Source organism: Papio anubis, chromosome X (assembly GCF_008728515.1).
Source record: "Papio anubis isolate 15944 chromosome X, Panubis1.0, whole genome shotgun sequence".
NCBI classification, from domain to species: Eukaryota; Metazoa; Chordata; class Mammalia; order Primates; family Cercopithecidae; genus Papio; species Papio anubis.
This window is the reverse complement of record NC_044996.1, coordinates 14,724,786-14,747,064: the sequence shown is the minus strand read 5'-3', so window position 1 is coordinate 14,747,064 and position 22,279 is coordinate 14,724,786. Positions and strand designations below refer to the sequence as shown.

At 41.8% G+C, this 22,279-nt stretch overlaps 1 protein-coding gene across 1 annotated transcript; it reads right to left on the bottom strand.

Annotated features, from left to right (window-relative positions):
- Window positions 1-10,942: 10,942 nt before the first annotated feature.
- Window positions 10,943-20,854, bottom strand: CXHXorf66 (chromosome X CXorf66 homolog). The gene is made up of 3 exons (XM_003919249.5): window positions 20,727-20,854; window positions 13,298-13,451; window positions 10,943-11,954 (listed from the first exon to the last, which is right to left on the bottom strand). Exons 1-3 carry the CDS (start codon window positions 20,812-20,814, stop codon window positions 11,111-11,113), a joined length of 1,086 nt encoding a protein of 361 aa, XP_003919298.1. The 5' UTR covers window positions 20,815-20,854; the 3' UTR covers window positions 10,943-11,110.
- Between the last annotated feature and the right edge of the window lie 1,425 nt (window positions 20,855-22,279).

Genomic DNA, 22,279 nt, shown 5'->3' with positions numbered 1-22,279 from the left:
TTTGTAATACCTGTAGAATCCCTGCCCTATCTCAAAAACAAAAACAAAAACAAAGTCCAAATAAAACCTTCCAGAGAAATGGATTCATAGTCATTTCTATTGGTGATCTAAGGATTGCATAAGTATAAGAATATTTAGAAACAGGTAAATTTGGCCAGGCACGGTGGCTCACGTCTGTAATCCCAGCATTTTGAGAGGCCAAGGCTGGTGGATCATTTGAGGTCAAGAGTTGGACACCAGCCTGGCCAACTTGGTGAAACCCTGTCTTTTCTAAAAATACCAAAATTAGCTGGGTGGTAGTGGCCCGCACCTGTAATCCCAGCTATTTGGGAGGCTGAGGCAGGAGAATCGCTTGAACCCAGGAGGTGGAGGTTGCCGTGAGCCAAGATCACGCCACTGCACTCCAGTCTGAACGACAGAGTGAGACTCTGTCTCAAAAAAAAAAAAAAAAAAAAAAAGAAACACGCAAAAGTTAAGCAAACTGCTGTGATTATGGGGTTATGAGATTGTGTATATTTGGGGTCTTTATGTGTACCTCATATTTACATAATGTACACAGGGACCTTTGGCATTTTTTACAGGAAGACATATACTTACCTGAATTTCATCCTCAATGGCAGTGATGGCAAATATGTGGCACATATGTCGCTGGTTGCCACTGCTTACTCTCTGCTCCCACCTTCATAACAAATAGTGCTAGTCAATCACAGCACTGTTTGTTGCTGAATTTGGAATCAATACCATAATGCTTTTCAATCCAGCCCTCTACACAGTCATGTCAATAGATCAGAGTAGTCATTTGAGATGAAATCTATTTGTCATTTCTGTTCTAATTTTTAGAGGTCTTATGGTACGTTGTCTTAATTAAAGAGCAGGGATAGCAAGGAGTAAAATCTGATTCAAACTAGCTCAGAAAAGGGAGATTTATTAAGAATACAACAGACAATGTTACAAATGTCTGGACTGTGAAGTACAGCCAGGGCACAAAGTAATTAAACTGGAATAGCCAAGCAGGAACTGAGATTGTTTGCTCTTTTTCTCAAAGTCCACTGTATTAGTTGGGGCTCTCCAGAGAAACAACCAACAGGATATATGAGGAGATTTACTATGGGAATTGGTTCATGCAATTATAGATGCTGAGAAGTCCCAGCATCTGCCATCTGCATGAGCCTGGCCACAAAATATCCCCTTCCTTATACTGATTCCAGTAACATTGGATTAGGGGCCCACTCTACTCCAGTATGACCTCATTTTAACGACATCTGCAATGATGCTATTTCCAAATAATGTCACATTCTGGGGCACAGGGGGTTAGGAGTTCAACACATGAGTTTGGGGGCACACAATTCAACCCATAATACCAACACCATCACTCTTTTTTTTTCTTTTAGTTTGTTTTTTTTTTTTTTTTTAGACAGAGTTTCACGCTTGTTGCCCAGACTGTAGTGCAATGGTATGATCTTGGCTCACTGCAACCTCTGCCTCCTGGGTTCAAGTGATTCTCCTGCCTCAGCCTCCCAAGTAGCTGGGATTACAGGCATACACCACCATACCCAGCTAAGCTTTGTATTTTTAGTAGAGACGGGGTTTCACCATGTTGCTCAGGCTGGTCTCGAACTCCTGACCTCAGGTGATCCACCAGCCTCGGCCTCCCAAAGTGTTGGGATTACAGGTGTGAGCCACCGCGCTCTGCCCAACATCATCACTCTTAAACCATATACCCCTTGCAGCATCTCCTGGATTTGTTTCTCCTCTTATTCGAGTATTTTTTTTTTTTTTTTTTTTTGCGTCAGAGCCAGGCTCTGTCGCCCAGGCTGGAGTGCAGTGGCCGGATCTCAGCTCACTGCAAGCTCCGCCTCCCGGGTTTACGCCATTCTCCTGCCTCAGCCTCCCGAGTACCTGGGACTACAGGCGCCCGCCACCTCGCCCGGCTAGTTTATTCGAGTATTTTTTACAAAAGTATTACCAATATGGATGTTTGTGTGGACCTTTCGAGGCCTTGTATGACTGGATAAAACTTACTCCCTACTACCTGTGATGTAACAGAGTAGTTTGGATATTGGTTGTTTTCTCCATATCTCATGTTGAAATGTGATCCTCAGTGTTGGAGATGGGACCTAGTGAGAGGTGTTTGGGTCATGGGTGTGGATCCCCCATGAATGCCTTGATGCCATCCTCAGTGGAGTGAGCTCTTGCTCTATTAGTTCCCAAGATATCTGATTGTTAAAAAGAGCCTGGCACCTCCTCCGCATTCTGTTGCTTCCCTCTCACCATGTGATCTATGTACTCTGGCTCCCCTTTGCCTTCCCCCTGAATGCAAGCTTCATGAAGCCCTCACCAGAAGCAGATTTAGACAGAAATGTACAACAAAATGTGAGCTGTAACAGGGTAAGAAACTAAGCAGGGCACGGCAGTGCATACCCGTAGTCCCAGCTACTGGGGAGGCTGAGGTGGAAGGATTGCCTGAGCCCAGAGAGGTCAGCACAGAAAATTTTATTTTTGACAATTCCACTCCTTGCCATCTCTATTCGTTCAGAAAAGCTAAACTTTATAAAAGAAATTTGGTTTTACAACAGTAATATATTCCTTTTTTGAACATGTATAACTTTTAGAAGTTGATTGCTTTTATTGTAACAATCTATATCTGCCTGTCCTGTAGTGCTTTAGAGGTTTAGTTTCGCTGTGAGCAGCTTCATATTTATTTAGATGAACATGTGGAAATTAAAAGCAAGAAGCTCAATAATATTGTTTTCTCCCAATTTGTAGCCAAGCAATTTGACATTGATTTTTTTTTTTATTTTGAAAAATGGTAGAGAGGGTCTATTTATGACAGATACAGTCAACTCTCAATATTTTCAGGGCTAAATCTTCCAGCCATGCATTACCATAGGTCCTTATTTCTTCTTTTCAGTAACCTTTTTGGTCATTTCAATGCAATATTCAAAAATGGCCCATTTTTCTAGGAAAAGATGTGAAGCGAAGAGATTGATGATAGAGGCTATAGTTGATTCTTTATTATCAGCAAATTTCTACTTTTCAGAGAAAAATGGCTATATTGTACCTAGATTATTCCTATGTTTTGTTTTTTACCTATGTATATATTGATTGATGGCAATGTTTTTCCTCATTTCTTTCAGCAGTCTTTTCAATGTGTTATTTTGTTTCAGGCATATACCAGAATAATTCTTTTTTTTTTTTTTTGAGATGGAGTCTCGCTCTGTCACCTGGCCGGAGTGCGGTGGCACGATCTTGGCTTACTGCAACCTCCAACTCCCTGGTTCAAGCAATTCTCCTGCCTCAGCCCCCCGAGTAGCCTAGATTAGAGGCACGCGCCACCATGCCCAGCTAATTTTTGTGTTTTTAGTAGAGATGGGGTTTCACCATTTTGGCCAGGATAGTCTCGATCTCCTGACCTCTGGTGATCTGCCCACCTTGGCCTCCCAAAGTATTGGGATTTGGCCTCCCAAAGTATTGGGATTACAGGCATGAGCCACCATGCCTGGCCATATAACAGAATAATTCTAAAAAAGTAAAACTCTCTGAAAGTTCATAAATGTAAGTTATAGTTAGTCCTTGTTTATGACCTTTCTATGCATTATATAAATAACTGCAAAACTAATTAATCATACTTAATGCTTGTTTTCTTTTCTTTTCTTTCTTTCTTTCTTTTTTTTTTTTTGAGACAGAGTCTCACTTTGTCACCCAGGCTGGAGTGCAGTGGCGTGATCTCTACTCACTGCAACATCTGCCTCCTGGGTTCAAGAGATTCTCCTGCTTCAGCCTCCGAAGTAGCTGAGACTACAGGCATGCACCACCACTCCCAGTTAGTAGAGGTGGGGTTTCGCCATGTTGGCTAGGCTGGTCTTGAACTCCTGACCTCAAATGATCCGCCCACCTCGGCCTCACAAAGTGCTGGGATTACAGGTGTGAACCACTACACCCAGCCTTAACCCTTGTTTTCTAAGGTCCCAGTGGCACAGGAATAATTGTAAGTCATACATGGGTTATAATGGAGATACTTGGCTGAAGCTCCTACAGACCCTTTTTTTGTTTTTGTTTTTGTTTTTTTGAAGTGGAGTCTCGCTCTTGTAGCCCAAGTGGAGTGCAATGGCGCCATCTCAGCTCACTGCAACCTCCACCTCCCGGGTTCAAGAGACTCTCCTGCCTCAGTCTCCCGAGTAGCTAGGACCTCAGGCGCCCACCACCATGCCCAGCTAATTTTTGTATTTTTATTAGAGACGGGGTTTTGCCATGTTGGCCAGGCTGGTCTCGAACTCTTGACCTCTGGTGATCCGCCCGCCTAGGCCTCCCAAAGTGCTGGGATTACAGGTATGAGCCACTGCACCTGGCCCTTTTTTCCTATTTCTATTTCCCTTCCTTTGCTGCTTCTAATTCTTAGAGATTGCACGCAGTGTGGCAGGGACTGTAAAATTGTGGGAACTGACAAAGCTGAAGACTTTTAGTAAGTCCCTGCTTGACACCACTATAACCATCTCGCATGTGGCATACCACTTCATTGTGACTGCCTAAAGATCTGTGATTCCCAGCACCATCCCACAGCCAGCTCCACCCCAGCCCGGGTAGAAATTAGTCTTCTTGCTGAATGAACATTCTTTCGGCTCTTCAGGACCACGCCTCTCCCCACAGGAGGGTGGAATTGAGGATCTCTAAGAATCCTTTTAACTCTATGCTTATATAATTTCATGTAGATAATATACAAGAGGAATGTTTAAAATTTGACCTTTCAATGCTTTTTTAAAAAGTAATGGATTTTTAGAAAGGATTGTACTGAACAAAGGAGCAAAATATAATATAATCCGTTTCAGGCCCATAGCCAGGATCAGGTTATAAGCTTAGTAGATGAGTGTAAGAAAGGTGGTTCAACAGAAAAGGGGCAGGACTGGTCTAAGAAGGAAGAGCCACACTTGAAATCGGCTTCACAGTGCCCTCTGGAGAAGGGAAAAGTACGGTAGCAATGGATGGATTGAGCATGTGACCCTGAATAGTCTTACTGAATAGGGGAGACAAAATGGAAAGTGGGAGAGAAGGAAGTAAGGTACCGTAAGAGACAAGACAATGTTGCAAAAAGGCCAAGAAGGAGAAATTTGTGACTCTCTTACTTAAATCAGGACATTTCCAAGAAGTACTAAAGACTATCTATTGGAGTGATAGGGCTTAATTATTTTAAGTATTACCTTGGCCAAATTTTCACTGGTAAATCAGTCAATCCTTCTTCCCTCTCTCTCTCCCTCCCTTTTTCCGTCCCTCCCTCTCTTCCTTCGGTCCTTCCTTTTGTGCTAAAATTCTTCTCTGACTTATGGTGCATATATTTCTGTTACATAATTAGCTGGACATGGTGGCGTATGCCTGTAATCTCAGCTACTTGGGAGGTTGAGGCAGGAGAATTTCTTGAACCCAGGAGGTGGAGGTTGCAGTGAGCCAAGATTATACCACTGCACCCCAGCCTGAGCAACAGAGTGAGACTCAAAAAAAAAAATTTTTTTTAAAAGGATTTTGCATATTTAATGAGCTCCAAATATTCTGTAGACTCCTACTCTGTAATTAAGTGTGGTTTAAAAAAGAACATATGTAGTCAGGCTCGGTGGCTCATGCCTATAATCCCAGTACTTTTGGAGGCCGAGGCAGGTGGATTAACTGAGGTCAGGAGTTTGAGACCAGCCTGACCAACTTGGTGAAACCTCGTCTCTACTAAAAATACGAAAATTAGCCAGGTGTGGTGATGCACGTCTGTAATCCCAGCTGAATACTCAGGAGGCTGAGGCAGGAGAATCTCTTGAACCTGGGAGGTGGAGGTTGCAGTGAGCCAAGATTCTGCCACTGCACTCCAGCCTGGGTAACAGAGCAAGAGTCTGTCTCAAAAAAAAAAAAAAAAAAAAAAAAAAATACATCATGCAGATGACTTTTCTTAAGATGTCATTATATTGGCCATCACTAGCAATTAGTCACTTTTATGAGATATTAATATTCATAGCTTTGAAGGCATTACATGTCTCCAGGTTCAAAATAGGAAAGAGAAAAGAGCTTAGATTATTTGGCTTTGTCTATCAAGACATTAGAAGAATGTAAACTGAAAACCATACAATTTTGGCTTTTGCTATTTTCCAGGCTAGCTCACATTAGCGCCAATATCATCCTAAAATATGAAGCCAGATTGGGCAATGAAATTGCAATTTTTGATTGCAATTCTGATTTTTAAAAAGTTAGTCTTTTTTGGAGGGGGGGTGGGTAGATGGAGTCTCCCTCTGTCACCTAGGCTGGAGTGCAGTGGCACGGTTTCAGCTCACTGCAATCTCTGCCTCCTGAGTTGAGGATATAGATTCTCCTGCCTCAGCCTCCTGAGTAGCTGGGACTACAGGTGTGCACCACCATACCTGGCTGATTTTTGTATTTTTAGTAGAGACAGGGTTTCACCATGTTAGCTAGGCTGGTCTTGAACTCCTGACCTCAAGCAATCCGCATGCATTGGCCTCCCAAAGTGCTGAGATTACAGGGGTGAGCCACTGCGACTGGCCAAATTAGTCTTAAATGTTTTCAAACATTGATCAACATCATTTTAACAAAGCAACTATAATACATTAGGAGATGGATGGGAAAATTTGAACACAGACTAGATAATCAGTATTAAAAGATTATCATTAATTTTTTTTACCTTCGCCTCTCCCACTTATCATTAATTTTAGGTGAGATAGTGGTATTGTTTGTATGTATTTTTAAAAGTCTTTATCTTTTACAGATACAAATGGGAGGGGGAATGGATAGGAGTCCAGTGAAATAAGATTGGCCATGTAGTGACAATTGTTGAATCTGAGTAATGGTTATATGGGAGTCCATTATACTACTTGCTCTACTTTTGCACATGTTTAAACTTTTTTCATAATAAGCAGTTTAAAAATCTGATGAAAACTATTTCTATTTGTGAATTTAAAAAATACTAGGCTTTTAAAACTCAGAACTACAACTTAATCCTGTACAGTCTGTCTTTTTAAAACAGGTAGTACCAATAGGAAATCAAGTCTACAGCTCCCACAATCCTTTTTTGTTGCTGTTGAGATAGGGTCTGGCTATGTTGCTCAGGCTGGTCTTGAACTCCTGGGATCAAATGATCCTCCCACCTAGGCCTCCCAAAGTGCTGGGCCACAAGCCCTTTTTTTTTTTTTTTTTTTTGAGACAGAGTCTTGCTCTGTTGCCCAGGCTGGAGTACAGTGGTGTGATCTCATCTCACTGCAACCTCCATCTCCCGGGTTTAACCGATTCTCCTGCCTCAGCCTCCCAAGTAGCTGGGATTACAGGTGTGCACCACCAAACCTGGCAAATTTTTGTATTTTTAGTAGAAATGGGGTTTTGCCATGTTGGCCAGGCTGGTCTCAAACTACTGGCCTCAAGTGATCTGCCTGCCTTGGCCTCCCAAAGTGCTGAGATTACAGGCGTGAGCCATCGCGTCCGGCCCCCACAATCCTTTTTTAATACATACACTGTTTCTTAAACCTTTTATACATAAGCAGCTACTTTGTGCCATCTGATAATTTTATGATGGCTTTATGGGTAAAGACTTGGGGGACCACCTGTGTAGAAGCAGAGATGATGGGGAAGTCAGATCTGAATGAATAAAACATCTTTATATGCCCCTGGCAGGCTAAAATAATAGCTTAGACTGATTAAAAGTGAAGTAGGGTCTGAGTGCCGTGGCTCATGCCTGTAATGCCAGCACTTTGGGAGGCTAAGGCGGGCAAATCACTTGAGGTCAGGAGTTCGAGACCAGCCTGGCCAACACAGTGAAACCCCGTCTCTACTAAAGGAACAAAAATTAGCTGGGCATGGTGGTGGGCACCTGTAATCTCAATTACTTGGGAGGCTGAGGCAGGAGAACCTTTTTTTTCTGAGACGGAGTCTCGCTCTGTCACCCAGTCTGGAGTGCAGTGGCTGGATCTCGGCTCACTGTAAGCTCCACCTCCCAGGTTCACGCCATTCTCCTGCCTCAGCCTCCTGAGTAGCTGGGACTACAGGCGCCCACCACCTCGCCCGGCTAGTTTTTGTATTTTTTAGTAGAGACGGGGTTTCACCGTGTTAGCCAGGATGGCCTCGATCTCCTGACCTTGTGATCCACCCGTCTCGGCCTCCCAAAGTGCTGGGATTACAGGCTTGAGCCACCGCGCCCGGCCAAGGAGAACCTTTTGAACCCAGGAGGCAGAGGTTGCAGTGAGCTGAGATCACACCAGTGCACTTCAGCCTGGGTGACAGAGCGAAACTCTGTCTCAAAAAAGAAAAAAATAAAGTGAATTAGAGATTTTGCTCACATAGATAGATTGGGTGATCTGTGAGTAATGAGCATCCTAGTAGCTGGTAGTGAGAAGGCAGTACACCATAATGAATGACTGAGCATAAGCCAGTCATAGATCCAAATCTCAGTTCAGCCAATTACTAGATGTAATCTTACTATATGTTCCAGAGCCTCAGTTTACTCATCTAATACCCCATATACTGGGGGACTGTTGAAGTTTAAATAAAAGATACATAGTGTTAATGCAGCAGGTCTGGCTGTTCAGTCCTTGCACATCTTCAAGGGAACCTGGAATCATTGCTGACCTTTGGCCAACCCCTGGAAATGTGATCCTCAGAATGTTCTTATGTGAATGGTTGATGATTATATTTTATACACCTGGAGCAATGGACCAGGCCTCATCAGCTTGTCAGGATTGCTTTGCATAAACATCAACCTGTATGAAGTGCATTTGGTTTCATTTGTGATCCTGTGTTTCAGTTGCTTTGGCTGGTAATGTAGCATGATGTCACTATGAGCCTGAATCTTGATAAAAGTCTCAGACCAAGAGACTTAAACAGTTTTCCCTGGGCAGAGACATTCTGCTCATGTCAATGCAGCTTGCTGCTAGAGAGAAAGCATATCCTATGTGGCCCCAGATGGGAAAGTACTCAAAAGCCTGTCCCTGACCTCTCTGGATTTCTCCTGATATATTTTTCCTATTGCTCTTAGTCTGTGTAATCTTGCTCTAACAAAACCTTAGCCATGAGTATTGAGTTTTATGAGTCCTTGTGGTGAATCAGCAAACTTGAGGGTGAATTTAGGACCTGTGAAATATAAAGGGACTAGTACAGTACCTGAAGAATAATACATATCCAATATATGCTTGCTAGTGGCATTTAAATTCTGCCTGCTGGATGTTGTAGGGGACAAGTTGTACTCTGCTAGAATATAGGCTGGGAATACAGGACTTTGCCTGATTTTCTCAACAATGCCCTTGGAAGAAGGGAAGGATAACATTTCATCAATAGGAAACTTAGAAGATATAACTCCAAGATTCTCCTCTGGCTTCCCAGCCCTTCTGATTCAGAGTGGAGAGGTGCCATGTAGGACAAATGTGTGGACGAGTAGACCACCAACTGAGACCTTTGGAGACTGCATGCAGGGCAAACTCTTTTACCATTTTGAAGAGTAACAAAAACAATGAAAAGCCTTGTTGAGAGTTCGAAATTTAGAAAACTTAGACTAATGTTATGGTGCTCCAAGTGTGGGTGCCACAGGCTGGATCTTCACTTTAGGTAATAGCCACCAGAGGCAATGGTGTTAAAAGTAGTTATCAGGAAGGCCAGGCACAGTGGCTCATGCCTGTAATCCCAGCAGTTTGGGAAGCCAAGGCAGGCGGATCACTTGAGGTCAGGAGTTCGAGGCCAGCCTGGGCAACATGGTGAAACCCCATCTCTACTAAAAATACAAAAATTAGCCAGGCATGGTGGTGCATGCCTGTAGTCCCAGCTACTTGGGAAGCTGAGGCAGGAGAATCACTTGAACCCAGGAGGGAGAGGTTGCAGTGAGCCGAGGTCACGCCACTGTACTCCAGCCTGGGCGACAGAGTGAGACTTTGTCTCAAAAACAAACAAACAAACAACAACAACAACAACAACAAGTGGTTATCAGGAATTTCCCCAACTCAGCCAGAACCAAGCGAACAGAATGTTTTAGTCTATCCAGGCTGCTATAGTAAAATACCATCAACTGGGTGGCTTATAAACAACCAAAATTTATTGCTCACAATTCTGGAGGTTAGGAAGTTCAGATCAAGGCACCAGAATATTCAGTGAGGGCTGACTCTATGATGTGTAAGTGGGGTCTTTTCACTGTGTCCTCACATTGTGGAAGGGGTGAACTCTAGTCTCTTCAGCCCCTTATAAAGGATTAGTACCCTTATATAGGGCTGAAGGGTACTCACATGACCTAATTACCTCCCAAAACCTCCACCTCCTGATACCATCACATAGGGGATTAGGTGTCAACACATCAATTTGCGGGGAACACAAACATTTAGTCCATAGCACAGAGCTATTTCCAACAAGCAGTGGGCATGACAGAAAGAGTCTTTTTTCTGTCATGAAACTGTGAGGACTGCACATAAACATTAAAAAGTAATTGGATTGAGACTTCAGTTGAGAGCTAATTCTAGGGAAGGAAGTCTAGGGTACCCATATTGCAATTTCTTTTTTTTTTTTTTTTCTTTTGAGATGGAGTTTTGCTCTGTTACCCAGGCTGGAGGGCAGCTGCTCAATCTCGGCTCACTGCAACCTCCGCCTCCTGGATTCAAGCGATTCTCCTGCCTCAGCCTCCCGAGTAGCTGAGATTACAGACACCCGCCACCACGCCTGACTAATTTTTGTAATTTTAGTAGAGACGAGATTTTGCCATGTTGGCCAGGCTGGTCTCGAACTTCTGACCTCAGGTGATCTGCCTGCCTCAGCGTCCCAGAGTGCTAGGATTACAGGCGTGAGCCATCACACCAGGCCCCATCTTGCAATTTCTTTCTAGGTTTGTATGAGTGTATGTTTATGGTTCTTATCCAAGTGACCAGGTCTAAGTAAGAGACATCAAAAGATCCTTGTGCCCCCTAAAATGAAATAATAATTACAATAGTAATTTATGTCATGCATTTTATTGATATTTTTAAAATAAATCGCCTCCAAGACAGATTGGACTGATCTTGATAGTGATTTTTCCCTCTGCTGGTTTCTTAAGGGATGATGAGCATAAAATAGTTGGTATAAGTTTGCTCCTTCACAGTTGGATTTTATTTTTGTTGAGCTCCTAATCATTTAGGGTTACTTCAGAGGTGACTTGATTGTACCCTCTGTCGCACGTAATGATTATATCTTTATCACTGTCATCCTCACTGTAATAACCCATCATATCACTGTCATTCACGTGATCATCGTATGCATTCTTCCTGGAATGTAACTCACGAAAGGACCTGGGAGAGGACTTGACTTTGCTTGAAACATATAGGTTTTGAGTGTTTTTCTCCTTTGCCTCAGAAATATCATTGACCAAAGGCTTATAAGTTTTGGAAACAAGATGTTTTTTCTTGTAGGATTGACAAGTTTCGGCTACTTTAGAGTTGGATAATAAGGCTGCCCTGCCTCGACTCACTGACCTTTTTGGATTAAAATGTTTGGGAGGCTTAGCCAATTCCTTTAGACTGAATGGCTCGGATGGTGACATTTCATTTTGTGGATGAGATGAACAAAGTGGCTTGGATAGCCGAGGTGGCCTGACTGGCTTATCTGAACTGGCTAGATTACACGCATAGTCTAGCTTACGTGATTTTTCTGGACTGCCTGTTCTATGTGCCTTTTCCAGGTGAGATGACTTGCATAATTTTTTTGAGCGTGATGACCTGGATGACCTTTTTGGCTTTGATGGCCTAGTTAACTTTCCTGCGCTGTTTGGTATGGATGGCTTTTGTAGACTTGAGGGCCTGATTAATTTTTCTGTACTGGATGGTGTGGATGACCTTTCTGGACTTGAAGAATCAGGTAACTTGTCTACAGTGGATAGCATGGGTTGTGTTTCAGGACTGCATTGACTGGCTGTCTTGGCTTCATTGCATGATGTTTTGGATGACTTGGCTGCTATACCTTTTTTCTTGACCCTGAAAGTATAGAAAATTTGGAGTATATGATTTAAAACAAAAGAGACCTGTTATTATTATCAGAGAACATATGGTACTGTCAGCTTAGACCTGTGGTCTTTTTGGGACTTTAATATGAAAACTGAACACAGTAAGAATTGGAGTGTGATGGCTGGGCATGGTGGTTCACACCTGTAATCCCACACTTTGGGAGGCCAAGGTGGGCAGATCACTTGAGGCCAGGAGTTCGGGACCAGGCTGGCCAACATGGTGAAACTCCATCTCTACTAAAAATACAAAAATTAGCCTGGTGTGGTGGTGCACGCCTGTAGTCCCCAGCTACTCGGGAGGCTGAGGCAGGAGAATCGCTTGAACCTGGGAGGCGGAGGTTGCAGTGAGCCAAGATGATGCCATTGCACTCCAGCCTGGGTGACAGAGTGAGACTCTGTCTCAAAAACAAACAAACAAACAAAACCACAAAAACAGAATTGGAGAGTGGTGAAAGCCACAACTAAGGTTATAAATATGAACTCTTGTTTAATGCTTTTTCTTAAGAGCCTTTTACTATTTAACCACATTAGATAACTGTATAATCCACATATAGAATTACACAAAGTTGTTTCAAATCTACTGTAAAAAGAGAGAAACACACACACACACACACACACACAGAGAGAGAGAGAGAGAGAATGAACCTCACTTATTTCAGAATTAAACTTTTTATTAAAAAGTCACAAATTGATAATGTATCACAAGAAAAAAACTATAGAAAAAGTCATTGTTTTGTATCATATTTACAACACCAAGTTATCTGTGCATATTTCAAATCATAACATTCCTCTGAAACTAAAGAATACAGTACTGGTACCACATTTTAGTCACCAGTCTTTGGAATGGAATATTTTTAGGGAACTAGTATATAAAAGGCAGGCATTGAGATCATGAGAGTAACAACAGTGAATAATTTTTCATGCGATTAAATCTTAAAATGGTAGATTATCCAAAATGTTTTATTGTCTTTGAAAAACAGAGACCCAATTCCCTCTCTATTTCTCTTCATTCTCCCACTCTTATTTGGATATTCATGCCCTCTTTTCCTATACTGAATTTATAATGCAATTAATATCCTGGAGTTCAGCTGAACCCTGAACAAGAGACACTTTGACTAAAGTTAATAATGTACTAGAGAATATTTAAGAGTTGATATAATTTAAGTGAAAATATTCACCTACCAAAGGTTGGTAGCTCTTCAGAAGTCTAAAGTTAATATTAAGTAACCTGAACAATGAAACCTCCACTATATGTACACACACACACACACACACACACACCTTGCACTCTTAATTCAAAGGAGTAAAACTTACATTCCTGCTTTGGATGCATCATCGCTCAAACAGTTATAATGGAGATAACAAAAACAGATAAAGACAAAAACCATGATGATAATACCGACTAAAATAAGTAGATTTCTTCTAAGGTAGTTCAATTTTGTCTGCATTGATTCAACAGGTTTACCTCCTGCAAAGAGATTGTATAATCAGAGAAGGTGTTAGGTAACCAAGTTTTTTTTTTTTTTACATTGATAGTGGTTTGATAGTGTAGATCAAAATAACATTTCTTCATCAATTATTTTTTAAACCTGATTAATTGTACCACTATTATGTTTTTACCTCATGGATCCAGCCAGTCTAGAAGCTAAATCTGGGAGGCATCACTGACTAATCCATACCATTACCTGGGTTATCCCTGAATCTTGGCTTGCTTATCACATTACCCAGGTTTTTGAATCTGTGTGTGTATGTCTTGCATGTATAAGTGTACTTGAGCGTCAATGTGTGTGTGAATGTGTGTAATTGAAAAGAGATGTGACAAAAACAAACCCTTGTTAAAAACCTACTATATGCTGGAGATCTGGCAAGATGGCCAAATAGGAACAGCTCTGGTCTGCAGCTCCCAGTGAGACCAATGCAGAAGGCGGGTGGTTTCTGCATTTCCAACTGAGGTACCCGGTTCATCTCACTGGGACTGCTTAGGGGTACCCAGTTCATCTCATTGGGACTACAATGGGTGTAGCCCAAGGAGGGTGAGCAGAAGCAGGGTGGGGCGTTGCCTCACCCGGGAAGTGCAAGGAGCCAGGGGACTCCCTCCCCCAGCCAAAGGAAGCCGTGAGGGACTGTATTATCTAGCCCAGATACTACGCTTTTCCCATGGTTTTGGCAATCCACAGACCAGGAGATTCTCTCGTGTCCCTACAACACCAGGGCCCTGGGTTTCAAGCACAAAACTGGGTGGCTATTTGCACAGACACAGAGCTAAATGTAGCAGTTTTGTTGTTGTCGTTGTTGTTGTTTTTCCCCCGAGTGGCACCTGGAAGCCCAGTGAGACAGAACCGTTCACTCTCCTGGAAAGGGGGCTGAAGCCAGGGAGCCATGTGGTCTCACTCAGCAGATCCGACTCCCATGGAGCCCAGCAAGCTAAGATTCACTGGCTTGAAATTCTTGATGCCAGCACAGCAGTCTGAAGTAGACCTGGGATGATGGAGCTTGGTGGTGGGAGGGGTGTCCACCATTACTGAGGCTTCAGTAGGCAGTTTTCCCCCTGACAGTGCTAAGGAGGCCAGGAAGTTCGGACTGGGTGGAACTCACCACAGTGCTGCAAAGCAACTGTGGCCAGACTGCCTCTCTAGGTTCCTCCTCACTGGGCAAGGTATCTCTGAAAGAAACGCAACAGCCCCAGTCAGAGGCTTACAGATAAAACTCCCACTTCCCTGGGACAGAGCACCTGGGAGAATGGGTGGCTGTGGGTGCAGTTGCAGTGGATTTAAACATTCCTGCCTGCCGGCTCTGAAGAGAGCAGTGGATTCTGACAAGGAGGGTTCTTCCAGCACAGCACTCGAGCTCTGCTAAGAGACAGACTGCCTCCTCAAGTGGGTTCCTGACCCCCGTGCCTCCTGGATGGAGAGACCTGCCAGCAGGGGTCGACAGACACCTCATACAGGAGAGCTCTGGCTGGCATCAGGCTTGTGCCCCTCTGGGACAAAGATTCCAGAGGAAGGAGCAGGCAGCAATCTTTACTGTTCTGCAGCCTCCACTGATGATACCCAGGCAAATAGGGTCTGGAGTGGACCTCCAGCAAGCTGCAGCAGACCTGCAGAAGAGGGGCCTGACTGTTAGAAGAAAAACTAAAAACAGAAAGCAGTAACATCAACATCAACAAAAAGGACCCCCACACAAAAACCCCATCCAAAGGTCATTAGCCTCAAAGATCAAAGACAGATAAATCCACGAAGATGAGGAAAACCCAGTCCCAAAATGCTGAAAATTCCAAAAACCAGAATGTATTTTCTCCTCCAAATGATCACAACTCCTCTGCAGCAAGGGCACAAAACTGGACAAAGAATGAGTTTGATGAATTGACAGAAGTAGACTTCAGAAGGTGGGTAATAACAAACTCCTCTGAGCTAAAGAAGCACGTTCTAACCAAATGCAAGGAAGTTAAGAACATTGATAAAAGATTACAGAAATGGCTAACTAGAGTAACCCATTTAGAGAAGAACATAAATGACCTGATGGAGGTGAAAAACACAGTATGAGAACTTCGGATGCATATACAAGTATCAATAGCCAAATCAATCAAGCAGAAAAAAGGATATCAGAGATTGAAGATCAACTTACTGAAATAAGGTGTGAAGACATGATTAGAGAAAAAAGAATGAAAAACAAAATGAACAAAGCCTCCAAGAAATATGGGACTATGTGAAAAGACCAAACCTATGATTGATTGGTGTACCTGAAAGTGACAGGGAGAATGGAACCAAGTTGGAAAACACACTTCAGGATATTATCCAGGAGAACTTCCCCAACCTAGCGAGACAGGCCAACTTTCAAATTCAGAATATACAAAGAACACTACTAAGATATTCCTGGAGAAGAGCAACCCCAAGACACATAATCATCAGATTCTCCAAGGTTGAAACGAAGGAAAAAATGTTAAGCACAGCCAGAGAGAAAGGTCAGATTACCTACAAAGGGAAGCCCATCAGACTAACAGAGGATCTCTCTGCAGAAGCTCTACAAGCCAGAAGAGAGTGGGGGCCAATATTCAACATTCTTAGGGAAAAGAATTTTCAACTCAGAATTTTATATCGGCCAAACTAAGTTTCATAAATGAAGGAGAAATAAAATTCTTTCTAGACAAGAAAGGATTTTTGTATTTTGTTAAAATATTTGTCAAATACTGAGGGATTTTTGTCACCACCAGGCCTGCCTTACAAGAGCTCCTGAAGGAAGCACTAAATATGGAAAGCAAAAACCAGTACCAGTCACTGCAAAAACACACCAAAATATAAAGATCAATGACACTATGAAGAAGCTGCATCAACTAATGTGGAAAATAACCAGTTAGCATCATAATGACAGGATCAAATTCACACATAATAATATTAACCTTCAATGTAAATGAACTAAATACTCCAATTAAAAGACATAGACTGGCAAATTGGATAAAGAGTCAAGACTCATCAGTCTGCTGTATTCAGGAGACCCATCACACGTGGAAAGACACACATAGGCTCAAAATAGAGGGATGGAGGAATATTTACCAAGTGAGTAGAAAGCCAAAAAAGCAAGGGTTGCAATCCTAGCCTCTGAAAAAATGAACTTTAAACCAACAAAGATCAAAAAAGACAAAGAAGGGCATTACATAATGGTAAAGGTATCAATGCAACAAGAAGAGCTAAGTATCCTAAATAGATATGCACCCAATACAGAAGCACTCAGATTCATACAACAAACTCTTAGACACCTACAAAGACATTTACACTCCCACACAGTAATAGTGGGAAACTTTAACATCCCACTGTCAATATTAGACAGATCAAGGAGACAGAAAATTAACAAGGATATTCACAACTTGAACTCAGCTCTGGACCAAGTGGACCTAATAGAACTCTCCAACCCAAATCAACAGAATATACATTCTTCTCAGCACCCCATAGCACTTATTCTAAAACCAACCACGTGATTGGAAGTAAAACACTCCTTAGCAAATGCAAAAGAACAGATATCATAACAAACAGTCTTTCAGATCATGGTGCAATCAAATTAGAACTCAGGATTAAGAAACTCACTCAAAACCACACAACTACATGGAAACTGAACAACCTGCTCCTGAATGTACATAACAAAATTAAGTCAGAAATAAAGAAGTTCTTTGAAACTGTGAGATCAAAGAGACAATGTACCAGAATCTCTGGGACACAGCTAATACAGTGTTAAGTGGGAAATTTATAGCACTAAATGCCCACATCAGAAAGCAGGAAAGATCTGAAACTGACACCCTAATATCACAATGAAAAAAACTAGAGAAGCAAGAGCAAACAAATTCAAAAGCCAGCAGAAGACAAGAAATAACTAAGATCAGAGCAGAACTGAAGGAGATAGACACACAAAAAACCCTTCAAAAAGAAAATCAATGAATCCAGGAGCTGGTTTATTGAAAATATTAATAAAATAGACCACTAGCCAGACTAATAAAGAAGAAAAGAGAGAAGAATCAAATAGACACAATAAAAAATAATAAAGGGGATATCACCACTGATCCCACAGAAATACAAACTACCATCAGATAATAGTATAAACACCTTTACACAAATAAACTAGAAAATCTAGAAGAAATGGATAAATTCCTGGACACACACATTCTCCCAAGACTAAACTAGGAAGAAGTCAAGTCCCTGAATAGACCAATAACAAGTTCTGAAATTGAGGCAGTAATTAATAGCCTACCAACCAAAAAAAGCCCAGGACCAGACAATTCACAGCCAAATTCTACCAGAGATACAAATAGGAGCTGGTACCATTCCTTCTGAAACTATTTTAAACAATAGAAAAAGAGGGACTCCTCCCTAACTCGTTTTATGAGACCAGCATCATCCTGATATGAAAACCTGGCAGAGACACAACAAAAAAAGAAAAATTCAGGCCAATATCCCTGATGAACATCGATGCGAAAATCCTCAATAAAATACTGGCAAACTGAATCCAGCAGCACATCAAAAAGCTTATCCACCATGATCAAGTTGGCTTCATCCCTGGGATGCAAGGCTGGTTCAACATACACAAATCAATAAATGTAATCTATCACATAAACAGAACCAATTACAAAAACCACATGATTATCTCAATAGATACAGCAAAGGCCTTTGATAAAATTCAACACCCCTTCATGCTAAAAACTCTCAATAAACTAGGTATTGATGGAACATAACTCAAAATAATAAGAGCTATTTATGACAAACCCATAGCCAATATCATACTGAATGGGCAAAAGCTGGAAGCATTCCCTTTGAAAACCTGCACAAGACAAGGATGCCCTCTCACCACTCCTATTCAACATAGTATTGGAAGTTCTGGCCAGGGCAATCGGGCAAGAGAAAGAAATAAAGGGTATCCAGATAGAAAGAGAGGAAGTCAAATTGTCTCTGTTTGCAGATGATGTGATTGTATTTTAGAAAATCCCATCATCTCAGCCCAAAATATCCTTAAGCTGATAAGCAAATTCAGCAAAGTCTCAGGATACAAAATCAATTTGCAAAAATCACAAGGATTCCTATACACCAATAATAGATAAGCAGAGAGTCAAATCATGAGTGAACTCCCATTCATAATTGCTACAAAGATAATTAAATACCTAGGAATACAACTTACAAGGGATGTAAAGGAACTCTTCAAGGAGAACTACAAACCACTGCTCAATGAAATAAGAGAGGTCACAAACAAATGGAAAATCATTCCACACTCATGGATAGGAAGAATCAATATCGTGAAAATGCCCATACTGCCTGAAGTAATTTATAGATTCAATGCTATTCCTATCAAGCTACCACTGACTTTCTTCCCAGAATTAGAAAAAACTGCTTTAAATTTCATATGGAACCAAAAAAGAGTCTGTAGAGCAAAGACAATCCTTAGCAAAAAGAACAAAGCTGGAGGCATCACTCTACCTTACTTCAAACTGTACTACGAGGTTACAGTAACCAAAACAGTATGGTGCTGGTACCAAAACAGACATATAGACCAAAAGAACAAAACAGAGGCCTCAGAAATGACACCACACATTTAAAACCATCTGATCTTTGACAAACCTGACAAAAACAATGGGGAAAGGATTCCCTATTTAATAAATCATGCTAGCAAAACTGGCTAGCCATATGCAGAAAACAGAAACTGGATCCCTTTTTTACACCTTATTCAAAAATTAACTCAAGATGGATTAAAGACTTAAATGTAAAACCTAAAACCATAAAAACCCTAGAAGAAAACCTAGGCAATACTATTCAGGACATAGGCATGGGCAAAGACTTCATGACTCAAACACCAAAAGCAATGGCAACAAAAGTCAAAATTGACAAATGGGATCTAATTAAACTAAAGAGCTTCTGCACAGCAAAATTAACTATCATCAGAGTGAATAGGCAACCTACAGAATGGGAGAAAATTTTTGCAATCTATCCATCTGACAGAGGGCTAATATCCAGAATCTACAAGGAACTTAAACAAATTTACAAGAAAAAGCAAATGACCCCATCAAAAAGTTGGCGAAGGATATGAACAGACACCTCTCAAAAGAAGACATTTATATGGTCAACGAACATATGAAAAAAAGTTCATCATCACTGGTCATTAGAGAAATGCAAATCAAAACCACAATGAGATACCATCTCATGCTAGTTAAAATGGTGATCATTAAAATGTCTGGAAATAGCAGATGCTGATGAAGGGAGGAGAAATAGGAACGCTTTTACACTGTTGATTGGAGTGTAAATTAGTTCAACCATTGTGGAAGACAGTGTGGCGATTCCTCTAGGATCTAGAACCAGAAATACCATTTGACCCAGCAATCCCATTACTGGGTATATACCCAAAGGATTATAAATCATTCTACTGTAAAGACGCATACACATGTATGTTTGCTGCAGCATTATTTACAATAGCAAAGACCTGGAACCAACCCAAATGCCCATCAATGATAGACTGGATTAAGGAAATGTGGCACATATACACCATGGAATACTATGCAGCCATAAAAAGGAATGAGTTCATGTCCTCTGCGGGGACATGGGTGAAGCTGGAAACCATCATTCTCAGCAAACTAACAGAGGAACAGAAAACCAAACTCTTCATGTTCTCACTCATAAGTGGCAGTTGAACAATGAGAACACAAGGACACAAGGAGGGGAACATCACACACTGGGCCTGCTGTGGGCGTGGGGGGCAAGGGAAGGGAGAGGATTAGGACAAATGCCTAATGCATGCAGGGCTTAAAACCTAGATGACGGGCTGATAGGTGCAGCAGACCACCATGGCACATGTATACATATGTAACAAACCTGCACATTCTGCACATGTATCCCAGAACTTAAATTTAAAAACCCAAAAAACAAAAAACAAAAAAAAAACAACCCCTACTGTATGTTAAGTCCCTTGCCAGATTCATTTATATAGTATTAGCTAGTTTGGTGGGGACGGGTTGGTATATTGAGTGGGGAAGGATGGTAAAGGAGGACCATAAGTCTGTCATCTTGACGCTTATATTTTGCTTAAGTTTTTTACACAGAAGTAGAAATATCAGCTGTTGTATTAGAAATTCTTGAAGACCTACTAATGTTAACGCTGCTAAAAGTAACAGCAAAGTAACAGCAGATTTCTTATATACAGCTGGCTTTTCTAATTAAATACTTTAATGTATACTATAACAGATCATAATTTACAAGTTTTAAGGTTAGGCACCTACCTGTAGTAGAAGATCCATTCGTTTGGTTTGTAGTCATACAATTATTTGTCCAAATGGACAGAAGTAGGACACAAATAACAAGATTCATGTCTGCAACTTGGTTCAAATGATTCGTCTACTAATTCTCAAGGTAACTACTGAATTTATGTGGTTCAGAGTGTTCTAGGCATTTATGACATCATTACCATTGTGTGTCATACTCTGACAACATAATCTCACCATGGGGAAGCATAAGCTTCTGTATACAAATTTTACCAGATGACTTTTTTTTTTGAGACAGAGTTTGGCTCAGGCTGGAGTACAATGGCATCATCTTGGCTCACTGCAACCTCCACCTCCCGGGTTCAAGGCATGGTGGCTCACAGCTGTAATCCCAGCACTTTGGGAAGCAGAGGTGGGCGGATCACTTGAGGTCAGGAGTTCAAGACCAGCCTGGCCAATATGGTAAAACCCCATCAGTATTAAAATGCAAAAATTAGCTGGGTGTGGTGGTGGGCACCTGTAATCACAGCTACTTGGGAGGCTGAGGGAGGAGAATCACTTGAACCTGGGAGGCGGAGTTTGCAGTGAGCCTAGATTCCACCACTGCACTCCAGCCTGGGCGACAGAGTGAGACTCCATCTCACAAAAAGAAAAAAAAAATTCGAAACAAGAAAATTGAGGCATTATTAATTAGAGAAGGAAGTATTTGGAGAAGGTAAGGGAAAATGGGATAGATTTCCTAGGGAAGCAATACTGGGGCTGAGTTCTGAAAGGTAAGTAGGAGTGAATTATCAGGAAAGCAAAGAGAAGAATATTCTAAGTGGAGGAGGCACATGTGCCAAGGCACTGTGATGGAAGGAAGGGTGGCACGTTGGAGAAACCAGAAGAACGTAAGAGAGTTGAAGAATAATGGGGAAGCACAGAAGAGCTTTGGGTTGTTTGTTTGTTTTTGAGACAGGGTCTTGCTCTGTTGTCCAGGCTGAAGTGAAGTGACACCATCTTGGTTCACTGCAGCCTCCACCTCCTGGATTCAAATGATTCTCATGTCTCAGCCTCCCAAGTAGCTGGGATTACAGGCTTATGCCACCATGCCCGGCTAATTTTTTTTTTTTTTTGTATTTTTAGTAGAGATAGGGTTTCACCATTTTGGCCAGGCTGGTCTCGAACTCCTGGCCTTTGGTGATTTGCCCACCTTGGCCTCCCAAAGTGTTGGAATTGCAGGCGTGAGCCACCAGCCTGGCCCACAGGAGAGTTTTTAGCTAAGGATTGACATGTTAAGGTCTGTGTTTTAGAAAAAGCACTCTGGCTGTAATATGGGGAACAGATTGGAGAGGCACAAGTGGAAGAAAGTAGTAAGACAATTAGGAGGATATTACAGCAGTCTGAGAGAGAGAGAATGGTGGCTTAAAGCAGAGTAGTAGTGGGGAAGATAAAGAAAAATGGACCAAAGCCAGGTGCAGTTGCTCATGCCTGTAATCCGAGCACTTTGGGAGGTCGAGGGGGACGGATCACCTGAGGTGAGGAGTTTGAGACCAGCCTGGGCAACACAGTGAAACCCCATCTCTACTAAC